We start from the raw sequence: 20,356 nt of genomic DNA, 5'->3' as shown, positions 1-20,356 counted from the left end.
TGTGTGCACCTGTGATTAAGTGTGTCGAGGATTAAGTGATTAAGCCTCATCTCTTGGAGCAGAAAGTGTTGTCACCTGGTGATGGGACAGCGGGAAAAGCTCTGGGGCTGGGTCAAAGCTCCACCCATCAGGAGCTTCAAGAGAAGATGGGGGTGGGGGGGGGGTGGCTGGAAAGATGGAAGTTGGGATGGGAAAGCGGTTGTAGAGAAGGATTCACTCCTGGGCCGGAGGCAGGAGGATATCCCGGGCGAGAGAAGGGAGGGTCGGGGATGGGCTGAGTTGGAGTCCCAGGGGAAAAGCGGAAGCCAGAGCTTCGTCACCCGCTGTCTTCCAGCTCCCGGTGCGCGGCACCGGCGGCTGGCGTTGGGCTCTACCTCTCTAAAAGTACTGGGGCAAAGGAATGGAGAACACGGCGTCCCGAGCTCCCAAGGGAGGGGAGTACGCGAGGTGGGGTGGGGAACACCCAAGTGAGTGTATGCTGGGGGGCTGGGGGGCATGATCTCCGCTCTCCCGGGTGCCCCAGCCCTAGCGCACGCCTCCGCTCCTGCGCCCCCCTTCGCAGGCGCGCGCGAGGCGCACCCCCCTTCCCTCGGCGGCGCCGGGCGCGCGCCCGGCCCCCTCCTCCTCCCCTCCGCGCGTCTCCTCTCTCCCGGCAGAAAGTTAGCAGCGGGGAAGGAACTCGGGGCTGCAACAGCGCGCGGCGGCGGCGGCAGAGGCTGAAGCAGGAGCCGCAGCGGAGCCGGGGAAGCGGGGGCGCTGCAGACGGAGCAGGTGCCGCCGGCGGGTCCACGCGCCCCCCTCGGTCCCCTTGCCTGAGGCTGAGGGGGGGGCACTGGTGCGGGGGCCACCCGGACTCGGCGGGCAGCCTGAGGCGGGGGGCCATGCGGCCGGGCTCCCCCCTGGCGCAGCGGGACAGCGGCCAGGGCCGGGGGCGCAGCGGCGTCGCTTCATGCAGCCGGGGCGGCTGGGCAGCGGCGGCGGCGGCGGCGGCGGCGGGGGCGGCGGCTGAAACCATGTCCGGGCAGCGCCGGGGGCTGCCGCCGCCGCCGCCGCCGCGAGCCGGGAGCCGCGATGGCCCGGTGGCCCGCACCTCTTCCGCCTCCGCCTCCGCCTCCACCTCTGGCCGCGCCGCCGCCGCCCGGCGCCTCTCCTAAGGGGCCGCCGGCGCGCAAGCTGCTTTTTATGTGCACCTTGTCCCTGTCTGTCACCTACCTGTGCTACAGCCTCCTGGGCGGCTCGGGCTCCCTGCAATTCCCCCTGGCGCTGCAGGAGTCGCCGGGCACCGCCGCCGAGCCCCCGCCGAGCCCGCCGCCACCCTCTCTGCTGCCTCCCCCCGTGCGCCTCGGCGCCCCCTCGCAGCCACCCGCGCCGCCGCCGCTGGACAACGCGAGCCGCGGGGAGCCGCCCGAGCCCCCCGAGCAGCCCGCCGCCCCCGGGACCGACGGCTGGGGGCTGCCGAGCGGCGGCGGAGGCGCCCGGGACCCCTGGCTCCGGACCCCGCTGGCCCCCAGCGAGATGATCACGGCTCAGAGCGCTCTGCCAGAGAGGGAAGCGCAGGAGTCCAGCACCACCGACGAGGATCTCGCAGGCCGGAGAGCGGCCAACGGGAGCAGCGAGAGGGGCGGCGCCGTCAGCACCCCTGACTATGGGGAGAAGAAGCTGCCACAGGCGCTCATCATCGGGGTCAAGAAAGGAGGGACCCGCGCGCTGCTGGAGGCGATCCGCGTACACCCGGACGTGCGGGCGGTGGGCGTAGAGCCGCACTTCTTCGACAGGAACTACGAGAAGGGGTTGGAGTGGTACAGGTAGGACTCTGGGCTCCGCGGGCTGGTGGAGACGCGTGGGGGAGACGCGGAGGGGAAGCCGCGGCTTTCCACGACCTTCGAGCATCCAGGCACCGTCCCGAGAGGCCCAAGCCCCCGCGAGGGCTCTGCAAACCCTGGCGGCTTTGCTCAGGGGGATAGGCTGAGAGGGCTGGACTCCAGCGAAAGATCACTTTATTTCAGGGCGAGGAGAGGAGGTGTCACCCTGCCCTGCCTCCCGCGCTCCTCATCCAAGGAGGTGCTGTCTGAATCTGCCCAGCTCCCAGCCTGGGAATCCCCAGCCCTCGTGCCTGCTGGGTGTTTCCGAACCCAGGCTCTTGCGGGATTCTGGGATTCTGGGCTGAGGACGCTGAGGAGTGAGACAGGATGGCTAAATTGACTAAGGGGATTTGAGGTCCCCTGCAATCTCTTAAAATCACCCTCAAACGCATTTGCGTGGCTGGAATTCAACTTGAGTGTGTTAAGGTCAGAGCAAAATGAATAGGGAACAGTTACAAAGATCATGCTGGCGTTTTGGCTTTCTAGTGAAGAAAGGATGCCTCCCACCTCCATAACTTTCCATCCCCCTGGACTGAATGAGCACGGAGTTGATTTTGCACCAGAAGCCTCAATGTCTGCATGACAGTTGGTGCCCTGAGAGTTTTTATGCCCCAGACCGTGCCCTGTCTAATCTCCGCCTCCTTCGCAACAGATTGGAGCTTCTGTTTTGTGAGATGTTCATCTCCCTCCTTTCCCACCGTCTGCCGGTGGTGAGAGAAAGGGAGAAGAGAGGACTAGAAAGTTAAGTGCAGGTAAAATAAATTAATACTCCAGCTTTCCTGCCAGCCATAACATTTTAAACGGCACTGGTGCAGATGCCCCAAACGCAAACCTCCTTCGCCTTTGTTTTTTCTCTTTCTCCCTCTCCTCCTGTTTTATATCTTTCTGGGAAACAGATCTGCATGGCTGGCTCCATCTCCATTCCATTTCGGTAATTAATTGCGATTGTCAAACAGAAACACAGCCTTTGTCAGCTAAAGTGATGTTATCATCTTAGCAGAGCCAATAGGTAGAATAAAGATTGTTTCCTGACAGGTTGCCTGCCCGTTGAGGGGATGTGCTTTCTAGGTTTAAATTACAGCCTGGGAAAGTTTTAGAAATAACTTAACTTCAGAGATATATAATAAATGTGTGTATTATGATTGATTTCTTCCACTTTAAAAAATATGCCTTACGCTTTAAAAGCTTGAGAGAAGTACACTTAGGCATAAACGTTCCAGCACATTACAGAGAAGCAGCAAATGTGTCTGTTAATGTCTTGTCTGTTTCAACAGAGAAAACTAATTGCAGTATTTTAGGAGGCTTCAAACAGCCCTTTCCTATCAAAACATAAAACAGCAAATGCCCAATTTAACTGGAAAATCAGTATTTATAACATCAGAAGCCATGGCTTCCAGTTTGTGATCATAATTAAAAAGGTGTTAGGATGATTAATGCAGCAACAGCAAAATAAAGAAGGGGCATGATGTCTGGGAAGGTTTTAGTTGTTTAATTGCTGGTTGTAGGAATGTTCTGGTTTCTTCTATGGGGTAGCTTTGGCCTTATGAGGGTAATTGCGTTTTTTTTTTTTTTTCCCCACTTCTAATTTTAGAATTATGAGAATTGTCAAATGCCCTTTCAGGGAGGCAGAAAGATCAAATCTTTCCAAGATCTGAGGTGGCTGGGTTTGTGGCAGCTGGAAATGGGGGAGGGGGAGGGGTGTTTTATTTGGGTGATTTAAAATAAAGTTAATGAAGAGTGTGTGGTGGAATGTGTATCAGGAAGTCCCATCACCGGGTCTGGAGAGTGTTCTGAATGAGAGAATAGAAGATGCCAGATTTCCTAGATTCCTTTTTGCTGGTGTTAGGAAGAGAAAGTATAGAAACTACCTTGCTTGACGTGGCTCTGGAATATATTATTCCAGCGCTGTGGTATGCCCAGCCTCCTACTCCCAACCAATGCTCGTGGTATTTGGGGCTCAGTGTCAATATTTGGTAGCCACTCACAGAACTGTGAAGGTGAAGAGGTGTGGATAGAACAAGATTCCCCAGATCCTCACTTAAGGGGACCATGTGACGTCTCTGTGTCCTTCATCCCCACCCCAGCATCTAGCCCCGTGGTGCTGATTGAAAGCGTTGGACACAAAATTCTCTTAGGAACAAGCTGCCTGCCAATACGTGTCTGTCTAACACAGAGGGAATCATCAGCCCCCCAGCTCTGCTTTTGGGAAGACCAGTTGGACCCACAGGATCTGAGTGTGCTGGGACTGCTTTGGACCACTCTCCAGCCTTACCACAGACAGCAGTGCTTTGAGGCATTTGTGAAATTTTCATCAGTTCCATCTATCTCTTCAGACTCCTCTCTCACTCCCGTATAGAAATAGAGGCAGCATTCTCACTGTATTGTAGAAAAGGAAACGGTGGCATTGATTCGGTATCAGATGGCACTGATCAGTGGCATTGATTCCAGTGTCAGAAACTCTTTCTCCTGGTTTCCTAGTCTGACTCTTCATCTTTTAAATGGTGGCATCTCACGCCTGTAATCCCAGCACTTTGGGAGGCCGAGGCGGGTGGATCACGAGGTCAGGAGACCGAGACCATCCTGGGTAACACAGTGAAACCCCGTCTCTACTAAAAATACAGAAAATTAGCCGGGCGTGCTGGCAGGCGCCTGTAGTCCCAGCTACTCAGGAGGCTGAGGCAGGAGAATGGCGTGAACCTGGGAGGTGGAGCTTGCAGTGAGCCGAGATCGCGCCACTGCACTCCAGCCTGGGAGACAGTGAGACTCCGTCTCAAATAAAATAAAATAAAATAAATGGTGGCATCTGTACCTAAACGGTGTAATTCCTTCCCATACCGGGTATGCTAGCTGGAATCTATTTGACTTATTAGAGATCCACAGGTTAATTAAAAGTTTTATTTTTTCCCCTGTTTATTTATTGTTATTTTGTTTAAATGTGCTTCCAGTAGCCTATGAATTCTGTGTGTGTTTCTGGTTTTTGTGTTTTCAGCAAGAGGGAGAGCCAAGAAGAAACTGGGGCTGCTCTCTGCACAGCTGGCTTGGGATTTTCTCATATTCAACTCAACAGCCCTGGCAGGTTCACTTCCTCAGTGTCACTTCAGTTATGTCTAAATCCGGGTTTTGCTTTCCTCCTATGCTGTTGATCTAATGTGATATAAAAATATATCTGAGATTAGAACGTGTGCATCAGATTTTCAGGGCAAGATAGACTAATGGATTGGGATGCATATGTTAAAATCTACGAAGAAGCAAGCCTCACTTGGTGAATTGACACAGGCCAGGATTAATAAATCGGGTGAGCTTAAACCCTCCATGCCCTCTTCCCTCTCCCTTTCCCAAAACAGGCAAAGCCACAGTGCAGTTTTCAGAATGAGCTTATTATAAGCTCTCTAGGCAAAGACTTTAAACTCTTCCGAGGGATAGGACCTTGAGCCAGGCCAACGGGCTGCCACTGCAGATCTCATCAAGGTGACAGAGATGACATGAGCTGTTTTCTCTCTCATGGTTTACAGAGCGTGCAGTAACCATGACCACTTTACAATGGAAGCCATCCAGCCCCAGGGCAATGGGAAGTGATCTTCCATGGTTTTTGTTTATTTGTTTGTTTGCTTTTTTCATTTTGAGATGGAGTCTTGCTCTGTCACCCGGGCTGGAGTACAGTGGCATGATCTCGGCTCACTGAAACCTCTGCCTCCTGGGTTCAGGCGATTCTCCTGACTCAGCCTCCTGAGTAGCTGGGAGCTCTTCCATGGTTTTAAGTTGTCTTCATTATCACCCATTCCACTGGCTAGGGGAAAGTAACTCAGGAAAATGCTCTACAAAGTCGTGCTTATGCTACCCAGAGGAAAATGGTCAGTGTTCAGCAGCGTATTTTGCATGTGACAACGGGGGAGAGAATGGAGAAGGATAGAATTTCATTGGTGTTTATTGAATGCCAGCTATTGTGGCAATTGGTGCTACCTACCATTATAGACCTGTTATTTCATTTGAGCGTTGTGATGATATGGTGATATATGTAGCAACATTTCCGCTTTACAGGTGGCTCCGAGAGGGTAAGTGATTAGCTCAGGGTTGCTTGACTATTCAGTGCCTGCGCTGAGATTTGAACCTGCTGTCTAATTTCAAAGTGCTGGTGTCCTCCCCTGTACCACACTGCCACACATCAAGTACTAGGAAGCATATATCCTGTGTTCGTTCATTCATTCCTTCAATTATTTAAAAAATATGTACCATATGCCCTGCACTGTATTAGGTACTGGGGATAAAGTGATGAATAAGATAGATGAAGCACCTGTTCTCCTGGAACTAACATTTTAGTAGGAGGTTGTAGAGACAGCAAACAAAGAGCCAAATGACATGTGATACAAATTCTGGTGGTGATAAAGACTACAAAGAAAAACAAAGTAATGCATGGCCCAGAGCTGTTTTGTCCAGTATGGTAGCTACTGTCTGTCTGTGGCTATTGAATGGGTAAAATGTCCAAATTGAAATGTGCTGTAAGTATAAGATACACAGAATACTAAATTACTCAGTAATTTTAGATTGACTACATGTTGAAATTATACTCAGATCAAGTAAAACGTCTTGCAATTAAGTCCGCCTCTTTTTACCTTTTCAATGTGGCTACTAGAAAATTTAAAATTACACTTGTGACTCACATTATATTTCTGTTGGGCAGCACCTGTGTGGTGCAGTGCTTTGTAAAGTTTAGGATCATCTGGGGATCTTGTTAACATGTAGATTCGGATTCAGCCAGTCTGAAGAGGGGCCTGGGAGTCCATATTTCTCTTTCTTCTCCTTTTTTTGAGACAGACTCTCGCTCTGTTGCCAGGTTGGAGTGCAGTGGTGCGATCTCTGCTTCAAGCGATTTGCCTGTCTCAGCCTCCTGAGTAGCTGGAACTACAGGTGTGTGCCACCACACCCAGCCAATTTTTGTATTTTTAGTAGAGACGGTTTGAGACAAGCGATTTGCCTGTCTCACCATGTTGGCCAGGATGGTCTCGATCTCTTGAGCTTGTAATCTGCCTGCCTTGGTCTCCCGAAAATGCTGGGATTAGAGGCATCAGCCACCGTGCCCGGCTCAGGAGTCCACATTTCTAAAAGGTGACTAGATGCTGCTGCTGCTGTTGCTGTCTGGATCTCACTTTGAGTAGCAAAGTCCTGGAAAGTAATTGGGGAATGTGTGTGTGCATGTTGGTTATTATTATAAAAAAGTTTTTTTTCTTTAAGACAGGAGTCTCACGTTGTTGCCCAGGCTGGTCTCAAACTCCTGGCCTCAAGGAATCCTTTGATCTCAGCCTCCCAAAGTGCTGGGATTATGGGCGTGTACCATGATGCCAGGACAACATACCGGTTATATTAAGTAGGATGATTATGTAAATGGAGTAACAGAGTAAGACCCTTCCGTGTGAAGACCTGGGTGGAGAGGTCTCCACTTGGAGGGAACAGCAAGTGCCAAGGCCCTGTGGTGGAAACAAGCTTCATGGCCCTACAGAATGTTCTTTTATGATTCCAAAAGCACTGTTTTTGTCGCTGGACAAATCTGGGTTCAAAACGTGGCTTTGAGACTTATAAATTGGACGATCTTGGCTGGATAACTTATCTGACATCACTTAGCTTCAGTTGTTTATCTGAGGGTAATTACTTCCTTTTGGATTGTTGGGAGGAATAAATGAAATAATAAAAGTGAATGTATTTTCTAAACAACATGAGTATCCTAGAGCAGATATCCAAATATAGTCTCAACTACTGAATTTGTCCATTTCTCAAACCATTTTAGTGTCATATATGCTCTCCTTTCTATCACAGCTGTCATAATATTGACCAGATAGTCTGTTACTTGGGATGGTTTGGGAAAACCCAAATAATGATTGGCTTTGCAGTATGCACCTCCTTACCCTTTTAAACCAAAGGTCACATAACTTCAGGGCTCAGGCAGGTCGTATGAATGAGCGAGGTAGCTTAGGTGGAGAGAAGCTGAAGTGGCTGCCTGTGCTCTGGCTGAAGGGAAAGCCACTGCTGCAGTCCAGCGACTTTTTTTCCAATGTGCAAACGTGGCATTGGGGTTATGAGATCATCCCCTTTGTAAGAGAAACTGGAAATCCAGGTTTTGATTTGAAATCTTTTGATTTTTCATATTGGCAACAGATTTAAGTTTCTTAAAAGCCCAGTGGGGGCCAACATTGTGTGACAAACAAAATACATCTGTGGGCTGGATACAGCCAGCTGGCTACCGGTTTGTGACCTCCTGTTTAAACTCATTTCAGAAAACAACTGGCATGCCCATACCCTGTGTACCCTGTACAGTGGCCAGAATCGTGGCTTACGTGTGCTATTTTAGTGTAGGGTTTTTTCTTTTTCTTCCTTTACAGATTTTGCAACAGCATGGGGGAAATACCTCCCGGATATATTGCAACAACCACAAAAGCCTGATATAAGCAAGAACATTGAGGCAGAAAAAAGAAAATTCGCGAATACATTCCTCTCTGTTCTCAATTAACGTTCTCTTGAAACTGGGGAAATTCTCAATTTTTCACTTGTTAATCAGGAGTGCTTGTATTTGATCTTTATTGATAACTTGCACTTATAAAATAGATTATGCTCAGGTGGATTAAGATCTTAGATTTAGAAAAATTGGATTCCAGACTTGGCTTTGCCACATACTAGTTTTCTTGGACAACAGGTTACTTATATTAATCTCTGTTTCTTAGGTGATGAAGGCGTGTTAACTCCGTAGGGTCCATTCACCTATGAAAAGACTTTGATTCCAAAACACATTTCTGTATTAGACCCTGCAGAAAGAGGAAGCTATAGAATAGAAGCAACATGGTTTGGAGCATATTTTGTATGTCTGAGCCAGAATCTATTGGACAAATTATTTAATATAACTAAGCCTCAATTTCTCCATCTGCAGAATGAGCTCAATATTACCCGCTGCCAAAGGATTACATGAGGATGATATGAAATGGCTTTCAAAGTGCCTTATGTAGAGCTTGTGACAGATTAAATGTCTCTCTCCTCTTCTTTCTTCTCTCTCCCATTTTTCTCTTCTCTCTTACTCTTCTCCTTCATTTTCCTTCAATGCCTTCCTTTATCCTGAGCATCAGTACTTGGGGCCATCAGTACTGAAGGCCCTGAAGAGAGAGCTGTAATGCATTTTTCATTTGAATATAGTCTTTTATTTCAAGATTATGTCTGAATGAGGGATTTTAAACCCTGAAGCAGCTCTTAAGTAGCTCTCCAGAGAATAATCAGAACCGGATTCCAGAATTTGGTCTATTGTAACTTGAGCTGAAGGAGGAAAAAAGTATGATTTCATGAGCTAACCGCAGCCAGAATTCTCCACAAAAGAAATGGGGTAAGGAGGTGGACAGGTTCTGTGGACTTCCATGCTGACATTCTCTTGAGCCTCCAGTAGGAATGGATGCCACTTGCCCCGGGTAAGTTCAGAGGCATTTAGGATGCCAGGAGCCTGTTTGCCTTTGGTGCTTCTGCAGAACGGAAGGCGTTTGGGAATGCAGGATCGCTCACCAAGACCCTGTGAAACTCTCTATTTTGAGATTTGGCTGCTTTCACCGGTGTTCTCTAGACATCCTAACATGATTTATTTATTTTTATTTTTTATTTTTGTAAATCATACCAGGCATTTTCACTTTTAAATCAAGTCAGGAGAGAGGCCTTGAGACTTTAGATGAATGAAAGATTGCTACGGTTGTTTGTCAGAAAGTTTTAAGGGTTTTGGTTTTGCATAATGGATGATCTCTCTGGAACGGATTGAACCACCGCCCCGTTAAAGTAATCTCCTGATTTCATTGGTTTTTGCGGTTTAACAAGCTCCTCTATAACTGTCTTGGGAATTTCATTCTGAAATTATAATTCACTAAGGGAGCTTTTCAACCCATCCTGACATTAATTAAAAGAAGGTGGTTTGCTTTTTTGTTGTTGCTGTTTATACTCACTACTTAGGACTTACTTGCCTTCAAATTTTTTTTCAACCTTATTTAAGAATATACAAGGAAACAAAGCAACATGTGAATTAGACAATGTTTTATTCGGTTGCAAATGACAGAAATTGAACTTACACTGTTGTAAACAACAAAAAAAGACGATTGATTGCCTTATGTGATTGAGAAGTCTGTGGATAAGTTGGCTTCAGGAAAAACTGGATCCGGGGGGTCAAATGATGTCACTAAGCCCCTGTCTCTTTCCATTCTTTGCCATGTTTGCCTCTACCTGACTTCATTCTCAGACAGGCTGTCTCACCACAGTTTAGGCAAGATGGTAAGAAGCATTCCTAGACAAACATATTTTATGTTTATTGATCTTTTTGGAAACAGTTTTTCTTAAGAGCTTCTGTAGGAAATTCCTAGAGATGCCTTGGGCCCAGGTTGGGTCCTGTGCCCCATTCCTAAAGCAATATTTGTGTGGGATTCTAATCGGGCCTAGGAGATGTAGCCAGCCCTTTGGCTTGGGGTGGTGGTGAGAGTAGAGAAGCGGGGTTCTCTGTTCTTTATGGTGAAACTGTTCCATGTAACTGCCCTATTGCAGCCACATGAAATAGTTTCCCTATAGAGAAAGAGGGGTTCAAGGGTGCTATTTTTAGAAAAGGGATTAGAGGGATTAGAGAGACTGGAGGAGGTGCAAAGGGTGTCTGGGGACTTGTTATTTAGTTATTAATTCTGTGCAGCTGTTATTTAGTTATTCATTCATGTATTTATTCATTAAACATGTATTATCAATCATGTGCTATGTGCTGGGCTGAAACATGAACCAATCATGGCCAGTGATCTGAAATAACTCGCAGAATGGAGAAATGGACATATAAATGATCACGTTGAAAGGTGTTATCAGTCTTGACAGAATGGGATTTATTCTAAGAATGGAAGGATGGTTCAATCTTGGGGAATGTAGTAATGTGATTTATTGTTAATATGGGCAAATGAGAAAAATCTGTGATTTATTTTATGGATGCTAAAAAGATATCTTATAAAAAGAAATACGTATTTCTGATTTTCAGAACAACCTCCTATTAAAATAGGATCATACCTAAAGCCAGCATCATCTTTAGTGGTTTAACACTAGAAGCATTTCCACTAAATCCAGAACAAGCCTGAAATGCTCATTATTGTTACTATTATTTAACCATTGTTCAGTAGTTTTTAGATAATACAATTAGAAGAGCAAAAGAAGAAAGCGGGGAGGTAGAATTATTACTGTTTGCAAGTAATTTTAACTTTTTCTTTTTGGAAAACCTAAGATTACCAATCCTCCTTTGAATCTACTAGAAATAATAATAGAATTCATTAAGGTGGCTGGTAAGGAAAAAACAATGTAAAATTTATAGATTTCCTATATGCTTATGCCACCCATTGCGAAAATATAATGGGAAAAAATACTATGTGTATAGAACCAACCAGAGAGACAAAATAACGAGGAATTAATTTAGCAGAAATTGCAAGGGACTTGTAAAAACAAAATATTAATACTCTGCCAAGGGGAGCTGGAGAGGACAGGAGTAAATGGAGAGATATCCTTCTCTAGGGTGGCATTTCTTTCTTTTCCTTCCCTCCTCCTCCCCTTTCCTCTCTCCCTTTTCTTTCCCATTCTTGTTTGTTTGTCTAAGTCATTGCTGCCTAAACTGAGATCAGATGTGTTTGAGGGTGATCTGAAAATATTGTTTATATAAACTTGACCAAAATGTACTTCATATATGGGATTTCCTTACTTTGCACATTTTATTTGACAGAGGAAAGGGTAGCAAAACAACTATCACTGTTTAGATTCATAAACTATTATAATCCCTTGCAGAGGGGCTTGACTGCCTTACACACCCAATTCAGGGGTAGAAGCACCATGCCCAAGGAGTGGATTAAGAGTTGAGCTGATGGCTCAACTCGACTCTCAAGAGTTGAGTGCGGCAGCTCACACCTGTAATCCCAGCATTTTGGGAGCCCGAGTCAGATGGATCACGAGGTCAAGAGATCGAGACCATCCTAGCCAACATGGTGAAACCCCGTCTCTACTAAAAATACAAAAATTAGCTGGGCGTGGTGGCGCATGCCTGTAATCCCAGCTACTCAGGAGGCTGAGGCAGGAGAATCGCTTGAACCCGGGAGGTGGAGGTTGCAGTGAGCCAAGATTGTGCCACTACACTCCAGCCAGCCTGGTGACAGAGCGAGAGTCCGTCTCAAAAAAAAAAAAAAAAAAAAAAAAGAGTTGAACTAGTGCACTTTAGTCAATGTGGATGCACTCATGCTGCCATATAGCAAAAAGCAAATCAGAGACAAACCATGGTTATTTTAGGATGGGACAGGGAGATGGAGATTCGGATCCAATGGAATAACAGTCGCCGTGGTAGTGGCAGCACTGGTGGTAGACGATATTGTATCATGTGTGCCAGGCTTGGCTCCAAGTGTTGAATTCCTTCAGGCTTCACTGGCACCTCGTGAGGTAGGCACTGATATTACCCACGCCTTACAGGCGAGGGAACTGAGGCACGGTGCTGGTAAGTCACGGTGCTGGTAAGTCAAACTGTGGAGTTAGGATTCAAACCCAGGTGTGTGGCCTCAAACATACGTTCTTCGCTTTGTTTGTCTCAGAGCTCATTTCCACTGGACGTGGTGTCTTCCAGCCTCATGGGAGTAAATAATAAGCATCAGCATTTCCCTGCTTTTGAGTTCCAGTGTGCAGATGGACAGGCTGCTGTAGGAGGCTTGCCCTCACAGCAAACGGTGGAAATGGTTTTCTTTCTGTTCAGGGACTATGCTAAGCTCATTCCCACTTTAGGGCCATTTTATTCTCGTTTCCCTCCTCCTGGAATATTCTGTCCCCAGATCCCTAAACTACTGGTATCTCCTTATCTTTCCTTTAGGTGTTGGCTGAAATTTCAGCTCCTCAAAAAGGCCTTTCCTGACTACCTAATTTAGATAACTTCTTCCACTTCTGAGCTTGTTAGGCTGTTTTATTTTCTCCAGCACATCTATTGCTCTCCAAAGTTATCCTCATTACTTATCTCCCCCTCACTAGAAGGTAAACTGCATAGGACCAGAAATCGATGTTGTCCATTTTGTTTCGAGCCAGAGCCCAGAACAGTGCCTGGCAGAGAGTAGACGCTCAATACCTGGTGATTTATTAATCACCAACGATGAATCAGTGAATTCATGAACAAAAAGAGTACCTTGTATGTACAATACTCCAGGCTTCTGGAAAGAAAGAACCCTCACATTTCTTGGGAAGTCTAGCTAAGAATTGTTTCTCAGCTTTTTCACATACTCTTTTTTTTGCAAGACTATTTTAGGTGCAGAAAGAGAAACCCACTCAAATAAGCTGTGTGGGCTAGCTAGTCTCCCCCAGAGGTTCCCATAGCACACAACATTATTTCATTTATTCCTCACAGTGGCCTCATAAAGTAGATGTTTTCATACAGAGAGATTGAGACTTTAGAAGGGCAAGTGACATTCCTGAGGTCCCACAGCAGGATGTCCTGAGCTGGATGTCTTACTTATTTATTTATTTATTTTTAGAGACAGTGTCCCACCTGTTGCCCAGCCTGGAGTACAGTGGCATGATCATAGCTCACTGCAGCTTTGAACTCCTGGGCTCAAGTGATCCTCCTGCCTCTAGTAGCTGGACTATATAGGTGCACCACTATGCCTGGTTAATTTAAAAAAAAAATTGCTTTGTGAGGCCGAAGCAGGTGGATCACCTGAGGTCAGGAGTTTGAGACCAGCCTGGCCAACATGATGAGACCCCGTCTCTACTAAAAACACAAAAAATTAGCCAGGCATGGTGACAGGCGCCTGTAATCCCAGCTACTCAGGAGGCTGAGACAGGAGAATCGCTTGAACCCAGGAGGCGGAGGTTGCAGTGAGCTGAGATCATGCCATTGCACTCCAGCCTGGGCAACAAGAGCAAAACTCTGTCTCCAAAAAATAAAATAAAATAAAACAAAATAAAAAATAAAATAAAATAAAATAAAAAATAAAATAAAATAAAAAATAAAATAAAATAAAATAAAATAAAATAAGATAAAATAAAATTGTAGAGAAGACGTCTTGCTGTGTTGGTTGCCCAGGCTAGCCTCAAACTCCTGCACTCAAATAATGCTACTGCCAAGGCTTGCCTAAGTGCTGGGATTACTTGTGAGCTACCACACCTGGCCTCGGGTGCCTTCCTAGCATTCCTGGTCTGTGTTGCTGTAGCAAAGTTGTAGGAGATGAGCACAGATTATTCCTGATAGGCCATTGTGCTCTCTGAGTAGTTGGATCGTCTTTCTCTGGATGTATTATCAAAAGTATCTAATTGTCATGTAATAATCAGTCCATGACACAGAGGCCCCCCTGTTTGACTCGTGTTACCTTCTATAGGTGTCAGCACACCATTCCCTCCAGGTTAAAGCTTCTGCAGAGGGTTAGAGATTTGGGAGCCCCTGGAGATGAGGAAATATTTGAGTCAAACTACCTGGGCACCTCTGTCATAGGACAGTTTGATTGCTTGGAGCTATGTGGCATTTTGAAAAGGAAGCTGGGCCGGGCGCGGTGGCTCACGCCTGTAATCCCAGCACTTTGGGAGGCCGAGGCAGGCAGATCACAAGGTCAGGAGGTCGAGACCATCTGGCTAACATGGTGAAACCCCATCTCTACTAAAAATACAAAAAATTAGCCGGATGTGGTGGCGGGTGCCTGTAGTCCCAGCTACTGGGGAGGCTGCAGCAGGAGAATTGCTTGAACCCAGAGGCAGAGGTTGCAGCGAGCTGAGATCGTACCACTGCACTGCAGCCTGGTGACGAAGCCAGAGTCTGTCTCAAAAAAAAAAAAAAAAAAAAAAAAAAAAAAAGAAAGAAAAGGAAGCTGAAGCTGGAATCGGAAATTAAGAATTTCAGTCTGAGTTTTGCACCTTCCTTGTTTTGTGTGCATAGAGTAGTGTTTAGAGCCTTTGTTTTCTCATCTCTAAAGTGGGAATAACAATCTCTACTAACTCCACGGTGATTTTGCAGGGGTGGAAGAGTGACTGTGTGTTGGGATTGACTTCGTCTACATACGTTTGTTGTTATTAATCCATGCACGTTTTCACGAATTCCCCCAGGTTATTGGTTTTCTGGAATGTTGCACTCCAGGGAGTACCTGAAATATAGGACAAGCACTCTTATCATAAAGTTAGATTAAGAGGTTTAATTTACAGAAACTATTTTATAGCATAGATATCAAACGTTTTCGGGGCAGACTGCCTAAAGATCTGGAGAATTTCTGTACAATTTCAGACTGTGTAACTGTTTCCCAGGTTGGTGTATTAACTTTCTACCTTCTAGTTGCCTGCCTAAACTGCTTTCGTTTTTCTTTTTTTTTAATACTTTTTATTTTTATTTTTTTAATTTTACTTTAAGTTCTGGGATACATGTGCAGAACGTGCAGGTTTGTTATGTAGGTATACATGTGCCATGGTGGTTTGCTGCACCCATCAACCCATCATCTAGGTTTTAAGCCCAGAATGCACTAGGCATTTGTCCTAATGCTCTCTCTCTCATTGCTCCCTACCCGCCGACAGGCCCCGGTGTGTGATGTTCCCCTCCCTGTGTCCATGTGTTCTCGTTGTTCAACCCTCACTTATGAGTGAGAACGTGCGGTGGCCTAACCTGCTTTCTAACCCTCTGTACTAGGCAGAATAATGACCTCCCTGACATGCCCACATCCTAATCCCTGGAACCTGCAAATATGTTAGAGTAGCTAGCAAAGGGGAATCAGGTTGCAGATGGAACGAAGATTGCGAACCAACTGACTTTAAATGGGAGATTGTCCTGAATTATTTGGATGGAGCCAGTGTAATTCCAAGGAATTGTATACAGAAGGCTTCTCTTACCCACAGTTTCACTTTCTGAGGTTTCAGTTACCCATGGTTAACTGCGCTCTGCAAATATTAATGGAAAATCTCAGAAATAAATGTTCATAGGTTTTAAGTTACCCACCATTCTGAGTAGTGTGGTGACGTCTCACGCAGTCCCGCTCTGTGCCACCTAAGATGTGAATTATTCCTTTGTCCAGCTGTCCAGCATGTGCACCCTGTAGACTCTGCCCATCCATGAGTCACTCTGCAGCCGTCTTGGTTGTCAGATTGACTGTCGTGGTATCTCAGTGCTTGTGTGCAAGTAACCTTTACTTTACTTGGTGATGGCCCAAGAGTACAAGAGCAGTGGTGCTGGTAATTCAGATATGCCAAAGAGAACCCATGAAGTGCTTCTTTTAAGTGAAAAGGCAAAACTTTCCAATTTAGAAAGGGTTAGTATAGTACAATAAAATATTTTGAGAGAGAGACCATATCAACCTAACGTTTATTATAATATATTGTTATAACCATTCTATCTTATTATGAGTTGTTGTTAATCTCTCACTGTGCCTAATTTATAAATTTAACTTTATCCTAGCTATGTATGTGTAAGAAATAACATAGTATCTGTAGGGTTTCGTATTATCCATGGTTTCAGGCAGTCACTGGGGTCTTGGAGGCATATCCTCTGTAGATAAGGGGGCACTATTGTAAGTGGAAGAGGGAGGCAGAGAGAGAAGCAGAAGGTAGCGTGAGAAGGACTCGATCACTGTTGCTGGCTTTGGCAATAGAGGAAGAGGCTATGAGCCAATGCGGGCAGCTTCTAGAAATTGGAGAAAAGGCAAGGATATGACCCCTATTCACTGCTTCAGCCGCATTCATTTGCCCTATTTTCTTTGTTCCTCTGCTTGAGCTTTGCTAGCCTCGTTGTTGCACCTGAGAAGTCAAACATGGCCCTGCCCCAGGGCCCTTGCACTTCCTGCTTCCACCACCTGCAGTGTTTCTTTGCATTAGGTAATTGCATGGCTGGCATCCTCCCTTCATTCCGGTTTCTGCTCAAGCATCTTATCCTCAGGGTGGCTTTTTCTTCTACCACCTGGATTCTCCTGCTAGTGGTAAGAACATCACTTATTGGAAAATGCTGGTGAATAGTGTCATCACTGACATATGCCTGTATTCCATAGTTACTCCACATCCACCCAGGTTTCTGGTATCCTAATTTCCTGTTTTTTAATTTCCCCCATTCTGGAGAGAGGATCTAGTCATTGATCTGTTACCACAAAATGACCTTAATGTTGCTGGAGTCAAAATTTAAAAGATGTTTATGTAACTCTCAGCTATCCCTGCTATTTAAGTACGCTGCCACCAGGTGGTGGTTGTGGGACATAGGTTGGGTCCAAAGTCAGGCATTTCCTGAGATACAAAATGAGTGGCTCCTTGCCCCTTCCAATTTGGACCAACCCTGCCTATTTTGTTCTTGTATCATAAAATAAGAGGCTTTATAAAATATTCACTTTCAGTAAACAATAAGCAGGTATCAAAACAGATGTGTAAAGCCGTGTGTAAAACATACTCAGATACAGTTGTGTATTTGTTTTTTCTCTTCCCCCTTCTGAGCCAATGTCTTCATTTGTGTTTAGATATAGAAAAATCTTGGCAGGTGGAATTTTTCTTTCCTTCTTAGCATTCTTATGACTATCTAAATATGGACAAAAATGAAAATACCATGTTACCATAAGTATATCTTAAAGCAATTAATATTAAGAAATATTATTATAACACATATGCCATATATTAAATGGGTACATTATCCATTTAGAATTTGAACATTGCCTGGTGATTTAAACCAAGAAACCCCTTGACTTCAGTGAGAACTATGGATTTTCTTATTTAGAACAAAACAATGAGTTTCTTCTGTATTTATTGGTTCTCACTAGCCTGTGTATCTCTGTGTCAAAAGCTCCTTCCTTCTTTTAGTTTACTTTCAACTCTTGGCCTTGAGACTTTTCAATTTTCCTGGGATTCCCCTTTCCCATCCTTCCATTTTTCATCCACTAGGAGAAAGAAATTGCCCCAAATCACAATATGTTAGAACACCTTTAAGGAAAATCATTTTCAGTGCTTCAAAACTTCATTTCAGCTCCAGCACTCTATTGGCTAGAATTCTTCTGGTTATAACACAGAAATCCCAGGTAAAATCTGAACCGAGCATAAATCAAAAAGGAATTTAATGGCTCATGTATCTGAGAAGTCCCAGGAATTGGAGATATCTTTTTTTTTTTTTCTTGGCTTAATTATTGTTTAAACAATGTCACCAGATCTCTACTTCTGGATTCTCTATTGCCGCTGAGATGGTTGACTGCGTTCTCAAGTCTTCTCTCCTTGTGGCTGTGAAGTGGGTGCTAGCCTGTTTCTCTTTCCCCAAGTGTAGGTAGAGAAGCTTGATATCTCTGTCCCAGAGGTCTTTGCTGGAGCCTCGTGGTAGCTCATTAGTTCTTAGGGGTCATGCACACATCCCTCAAGCGGTTTCTGTTGCCAGCGGGGTGTGAGGCTTGAGGCACTGCCTCCCCGGAGCCTAGGGAGGAGTTAGTTTCCCCGGAGGCCCCTGGATCTGGTTACCAAAGACAGGAAATGAATGCTGCTGCCAAAACAACAGATGTCTGTTTCTAGACACTCCTCTGTTCAAATGCAATCTTTCCCCGAAGTACAACCGAATGAAACAGACAGTGAGGTTCCACCAGCTTGCATGGAGATAGAGGACCTAGGTTCTGTTGTGTCTTTCTACCAAGGTGGACACAAACGGAGCAGCTCCAAATCTCCCTCTCTAGTTCTCTGCTTGAAGATTCTGCATCTTTTCTTTAACCCAGAGGGGAAGAACGGAAGGAAGGGAAGAAAAGAGAGAGGGAGGCTATGCAAGAAAGAAGACGCATCTAGTCTCTAAACCTAAGATGTGTTACATCCTGAAAAAAGTATCTATGGAATCTGCCCCTCAGAAATCACTAATTATTTATTTAGAATATTTTCTATTTTCATCCCTTCCTTAGCAACCCCTAGCAGATGCCTAGAAAATTTTAAAGGAATTGTATATCTTACAAGAGAATTCTTCAAATAGCAAGCAAAATAGTTTCATCACATGAAGTCTTCCTGCCCGGATTCGCTTCAAGTGGAGAGGGAGAAATGATTTGGCATTTGATCAGTCTTAATTTAACAACTAGATAGCCTAGAATTTCTAGAAAATCTTTGATTTTATGCCATTTTATTCTTTTCATTTAAAGTGAGCCTCACAATATAGAATTAAGTATGATTTGATTTTTTCTGCTTCTGTAAGATGTTTTAGGAAAATAAATCAGTGTCCTGGAGAAGAAAATTTCCCTTGTCCAATCTAGTGTTTTGACTTAAAATATATATATATCTCTCTCCACCTTGTTTGTGGTTTGGGGTATTCTTATTAGCACACAAGGATGTTTTGTTCGTCAGCTTGTGTGTGTGTGTGTGTGTGTGAGAAAATTGTATCCTAGAGGATACTGTTGAAGGTTCTTCAGCAGCAATTTCCTGGGTAGCCTGAGGACCTTGGACTTGTTAAGCCCCAGGGTCATTGATTAGGTCCACGCCAATTTCCTATGGACTTTTGATGGCTCCAGGGCCTTATCCTCTATTTTTACCTCTGCCGTCTGACCATCCTTTTTGCCTTAGTGTCCTTCCCCTGTCCTGGCTGTGGAGCAGGTTGGAGTCTGGCTCATTCCTTATTTCCCCCAAGATGGAGAAACTAGGAGTAGAAATAGAAAGACTTCATATTGCTCCTCCAGTCGCTATTAGGCCTATGTACTAGAATGCTTCTTTTCATAAAGAGATACCTTTTCCTGGTTTCTTGCTACTTATTTGAAGATTCTGAAGACTGCTTCAGAAGTTTATTTTATTTCAGAAAAAGGCAAAATTTAAAAACACAGAGATTGTACAGGAAGTTAACTTCTGTGATTTCTAATTTCCAGCAATTGTGCTTTTGCATAATATATATATTTTATATCTATAAAATATATTATGTATATATAGTGTACATATATTTTGTATATATAAAATATATTATATATATAAAATATATTATGTATATGTGTATATATATACAAAATATATTATTATATATATATACATATATATGTAGTACACATATATTACGTGTATATACATAATATATTTTATATATTATATATACACATATATACACATAATATAAGTGTATATACATAATATATATTATATGTAAATATATATTATGTATATACACATAATATATGCATTATATATACACATATTATGTGTATATGTATATATATTTTATATATAATATATATTATGTATATATACATAAAATATGTGTATATATTATGTATATATCTATATATACATAAAATATGTGTATATATTATGTATATATCTATATATACATAAAATATATTGTATATGTTATGTATATATCTATATGTATTTATATATAATATATTTTATGTATCTATATAAAAATATATATTTTAATGACAGGGTCTTGCTTTGTCACTCAAGCTGGAGCACAGTGGCATGATCATAGCTCACTGCAGCCTAGAACTCCTGGGCTCAAGTGGTCCTCCAGCCTCAGCCTCCTGAGTACCTGGGACTGCAGACATGCACCACCATGCCCAGCT

The 20,356-nt window shown here is 44.4% G+C and overlaps 1 protein-coding gene across 1 annotated transcript in view; it reads left to right on the top strand.

The window, feature by feature from the left end:
* Positions 1 to 624: 624 nt before the first annotated feature.
* Positions 625 to 20,356, top strand: part of HS3ST4 (heparan sulfate-glucosamine 3-sulfotransferase 4) — a 441,164-nt gene continuing 421,432 nt past the window's right edge. Inside the window, exon 1 of the mRNA XM_050773838.1 lies at positions 625 to 1,805. Coding sequence (XP_050629795.1) covers positions 1,072 to 1,805 — 734 coding nt within the window. The 5' untranslated portion in view covers positions 625 to 1,071. The remainder of the gene's footprint in view (positions 1,806 to 20,356) is intronic.

This window comes from Macaca thibetana, chromosome 20, assembly GCF_024542745.1.
Source record: "Macaca thibetana thibetana isolate TM-01 chromosome 20, ASM2454274v1, whole genome shotgun sequence".
NCBI lineage: Eukaryota > Metazoa > Chordata > Mammalia > Primates > Cercopithecidae > Macaca > Macaca thibetana.
This window is presented reverse-complemented; position numbering and strand designations above follow the sequence as displayed.